The 4,560-nt window shown below is 52.4% G+C and overlaps 1 protein-coding gene across 2 annotated transcripts in view; it reads right to left on the reverse strand.

Annotated features, from left to right (window-relative positions):
- COL6A2 (collagen type VI alpha 2 chain) overlaps positions 1-4,323 on the reverse strand; it is a 20,349-nt gene extending 16,026 nt beyond the window's left edge. For both annotated transcript variants that reach the window (XM_008055543.2, XM_008055544.2), the window contains exons 1-5: positions 4,178-4,323; positions 3,433-4,031; positions 3,191-3,211; positions 2,377-2,442; positions 27-80 (exon numbers count right to left, since the gene is read on the reverse strand). In XM_008055543.2, the coding sequence (XP_008053734.1) occupies positions 27-80; positions 2,377-2,442; positions 3,191-3,211; positions 3,433-4,031; positions 4,178-4,292 (855 nt within the window). In that variant the 5' untranslated portion in view covers positions 4,293-4,323. The remainder of the gene's footprint in view (positions 1-26; positions 81-2,376; positions 2,443-3,190; positions 3,212-3,432; positions 4,032-4,177) is intronic.
- Between the last annotated feature and the right edge of the window lie 237 nt (positions 4,324-4,560).

The following is a 4,560-nucleotide window of genomic DNA, read 5'->3' on the forward strand; positions in this document are numbered from 1 at the left end:
GGTGGGGTGAGGGCTAGCACACTCACCTGTCTCCCCTTCTGACCAGGCTCTCCTGGCTCACCCATGTTACCCTTGGCACCCTAAAAGCAGATGCAGAGAAAAGGGTAAACTGAGGTAGGGTGGGGTGGTGGGAATCCTGCAACAGCGCGTCTGAGAGGTGGCATAGCAAAGGCCACTCTCCCCCCTCCCCCCACGTGGAGGCATCTCTGAGTCAGCCACACCTCAAGGATCCTGGCCTGTTAGACCAGGGTTGGCTTTGATCCGCTTCTCTGAGCCCTGACAGAAGCTTCTTATGAAGCTGCCTGCAAAATGGAGCAGAACAGCCCCTGAGGGTGGGAGCATCCCACACAGGAGTCCCTTCTGCACCCAGTGGCCATGAACCCAGTCAACACTGGGCCCTAATTCTCCACTGATACCTGGGTCAGGAAGATTAATTCCTCTAAGTGACTTTAGACAGAGCAGGACTTCAGAAAACTCTGTAAAGTTTACACTCCCTTGAAATAATAACACTTTAACTATATAACAGAACTTTATTAAATAATTTCATCTATTTATTGATATGCTTACAACTTAAGTGCAAAAAGAGGCAGAGGAAAGGAGAATTAAAAGGTCAGAGGAGAGAGGGAGGAGAGTCAAGCAGAAGTCAGAGATGGGGTCAGAGGCTTCTGGAACATCAAGGGTGTGTCCTGTTCTTGGTTCCCCTTGGCACCTCGCTGCCCCTCAGACACTAACCACAGTGACCCCTATGGCAGCTTCCACCCACAAGGACCCAGGCCACCGCACTGTTGTAGGCAGCCAAAGCTACCCTGAGTGGCAAATTCATTACCAGCTGTGGCAGGGTGGGCAATGTCAGCAGGACAGGAGAAACTAGGGAAGGAGGGTGAGGGTTTGCCTGGATGCCTGGCAACCACATCCCATGCTGGAGAAAGTGTTTCCAGATACCTGCTGGTTTAGACAGTTCTCATCCAAATTCAGAAAGAAAAATGAAGTTACTTAGTAATAACTTCTTCTATAACATTTTAAAAATTCCTCGTCTCATCTCCTTAGAAGTTCCTTTCTCCTCCCCTCTGCTTTCTTTATGATTTTTCACAGATATGAGTTGTTGGAGTTTCAGATACACTGTGAATTTTGGAACGATTTTCTTTGACATACATTTGTTAGGAGAATGCAGGGTCATTCAAACCAGATTTCCTGAAACCATATATTTAATAAACTGCAAAAGGCCCTGGTTCACATGAATGAGTGCCATGTTAACAACAGCGATGAATCTCATGTTCTATGTACCTACTTGAGCATATGAGGGGGACCCCAAAAGACTCAGAATTTATAAAAGAAATTGTATTTATTCTTGCAGATTTAAACTTCAGTCACCTTGAAAGTACTCTTCATTTGATGCAATATACCTATCAAGACACTTTTTCTATTGCTCAAAACAGTTTTTGAACTGGTCAATTTTGTTGCCTTTTAGTGCATCTGCTGTTTTTTGTTTCACTTCTTCCACATTGGCAAAATGTTTCCCTTTCAGGACATTTTTCATCCAAGGAAACAAAAAATGTCACTCAGGGTGAGAGCAAGTGAATACATAGGGTGGAGCATGGGGGTCATAATGTTTTTGGTAAAAAAACTGCTGACACTCAGTGTGGTGTGGGCAGATGCGATGTCATGGTAGAAGAACTAGTCACATGTTCACCACAAAAAAATTCACAGAAGTTGAATGCAACCTCTCACAACAATGCTAGCTGATCCACTGCTGCCAATGGGTTCCTAGAATACTTACTTAGCGGGAGAAGTCTATACTACAAAGGCCCCACATGCCAAAAGATAATTCAAGTTTTTGGGGGTCCCACCTTGTACTTGTCTACAAAGCTATTTAATGCTTATTTAAAAATTTTTTTTTAAAGTTCCTACTGACTGGGCGCGGTGGCTCAGCCTGTAATCCCAGCACTTTGGGAGGCCAAGATGAGAGGATTGACTGAGCCCCGGGGGGGTCGAGACCAGCCTGGGCAACTTGGTGAGACCTCGTCTCTACAATAAATCACAAAAAACTAGCTGGACATGGTGGTGTGCATCTGTAGTTCCAGCTACTTGGAAGGCTGAGGTGGAAGGATCACCTAAGCCCAGCAGGTCAAGGCTGCGGTGGCCATGAGCGTGCCACTGCACTCCAGCCTGGGCAACAAAGAGTGAGACTCTAAAAAAAAAAAAAGTTCCTACTGTTCTCAAAATACCATTTAAGAGGAAGTGGATAAAAATCAAATTTTAGTTTCTCCAGGGTGAGAAGTGTTGAGACCACCCGAGGCACAGCTGGCCTTGGATACGGAATTCAGATAGGTAGGGCTTCCCAGTAGCACAGACCCCACAGACATCTAGACATCTCACCTTCTGTCCTCGGTACCCCTTGGGACCAGGGGGCCCAGGAATCTCCAGGCAGCTCACCTTGTAGCACTGAAATGGGAAGTGGAAAGATGGCGGGTCAGTCCCCAAGCAGCAGAGCAGGGGCTCAGGACACGCACAGCCCATGCCCTTGGAGGGATCCCAGGGGGTGCCTGACATGCTGCCAAGACTCCAGGCTGTGATGAAGGGGCAGACACCTGCGTCCAACAGGGACAGACTGCAATATGGTTTTCTGTCACGTGTTCCAGGCCAGGTTAAGGATTGAAGAGCAAGGGACATTGGCTAGGCACCATTTGTATGTAGGAATTAAAACACTGCATTTGTGAGTCACTATCCTATAACAGGGAACATTTTGTAGGAAGCCTCAGGGGATAGAGATCTCAGATGCCTGTGGGAGCTGGAGCCGGAGACACACAGGGAGATGGGGCTGTCACAGACCCCAAAGCTGCGGTTCCTGGGCTGGATGTATCGCTGGCCTTTTCCTGATCTGGCTGGGCTGCACTTGGGCCTCGAGTTTGGAGTGAACAGGGCCCACCAGCCTAAATGGCACCTTCAACCTCTCCTCTTAGCATGTGCTCAGTGAGTGACCCTAATGCCGACCCCCTGGGGTTGTAAACAGCCCAGTTTTGTTGGAGCCCTTCATCCAACTCAAACGTCTCGAGGCCCAACACTGGAGCGGGTGGATCCCTCCTCTTCTCGTCCGCTCCAGCCGGCGCAGTCATCTTTGCTGGGCCAGCAGCCTCAGAGGCCCCAGAGGAGGGTGCTGGGCAGTGCTGGTGGGAAAGGCAGTGCCACTCACCTCCCCATAGGCTTCGTGTTTCTGCAGAAAGACAGGGAGGCATACTGGTTAGCTGTACCTTGACATTCAGAGCAGCTACACTGGCATATGGGTGGGGATCACAGGATCCTCGTGTGGTGTGGGCCCTGCCAGGAGCTGGCCTCCTTCGGCCTCTTCACACACACAGGGGTACACTGAGGCCTGGAGCTGGCCACCACCCCATGCGTGGCTGGCAGTCCCAGCCCCCATAACCCCAGGCTCACCATGACCCTGATGATACGATTGATGGTGTCTTGATCGATCTCAGTGGAGTCGGGCAGCATGGTGGCATAGTTGCTGCGGTAGAGCTCGTGTGGTGTACTGGCAATGTCCCGAAGGCCCTGTTCCTTCAGGTTCTGGTTGGGGGCCACGGCGAACAGCCGGATGCCCTCCTCGCGGGCACGCTCAGCCTGAAGCTTGATGCCCCCGCAGGGGCTGCCGGTGACGTGGCCATCGGTGATGACCACGGCGAAGTGCACAGTGCCCCGGCCACCATGCTGCCGGATCTGCTGTGTCATGTTGGCCAGCGCGCAGTCAGTGAAGGTGCCGCGGCGGAACGAGCTGATGCCTTGCAGGCTCTTGATGAAGGACGCACGATCGCTGCCCGGTGGGCTGAACACTTCCACCTGGTCAGAGAAGTGCAGGCCACCGTAGCGCCAGCTCAGGGCCACCTGGTCCAGGTAGAACTCATTCTGCAGTTGGCTGATGAACTGTGGCACAAACTGCTTCATGTGGAACAGGAGGATGTCTGTGGGCGACTGCATGGCCACACTCTCAGAGGTGTCCAGCACGAAGTACACATTGATGGGGCAGTCGGTCTTCTCTGGGGAGGGATATGGGACCATCATGGGCCGGCCACAGGGAAGGACTGCCGACATGGGAGCCCTATCTTGAGGCCTCGGGCCGGCGGCTGATCCCCATCTCCCCCTGCCTGCCCGGAGTCCTCCAGGGCTCCCCAACCCCTGGTACCTGGGCAGTTGTTGTTTCTGTCGGAGGTGCCAGGTGAGATGACCTCTTGCTGTTGAGCCTGGAGGCCACCCAGGAGTCCCCAGAGCAGGAGCGTGGAGCAGGGGCCCCGGAACATCTTGGCAACACTGTGTACCCAGATGCCCTGCAGTGAGGAGAAGGGGCTGCTGCAGACACACCCAACCTCACATATGTCCCATGTTCCCCACTCCTCCCCACAGCAGGGGCAGAGCAGGCCAGTGGGATGGGGGGCATGGCTCTCAGTCTCCAAGGAGATAGGATCTGCTCTTGGAGCACATAGTCCTAACATCTGGGCTGGGGGGCCAAGCCCTCTCTCCACCTGCCCGCACCCACAGACATCTAGTGGATGCATCTACCTTAGTTCT

This window comes from Carlito syrichta, unplaced genomic scaffold (genome assembly GCF_000164805.1).
Source record: "Carlito syrichta isolate Samal-C Ts95f unplaced genomic scaffold, Tarsius_syrichta-2.0.1 Scaffold301878, whole genome shotgun sequence".
In the NCBI taxonomy this organism is placed as follows: domain Eukaryota; kingdom Metazoa; phylum Chordata; class Mammalia; order Primates; family Tarsiidae; genus Carlito; species Carlito syrichta.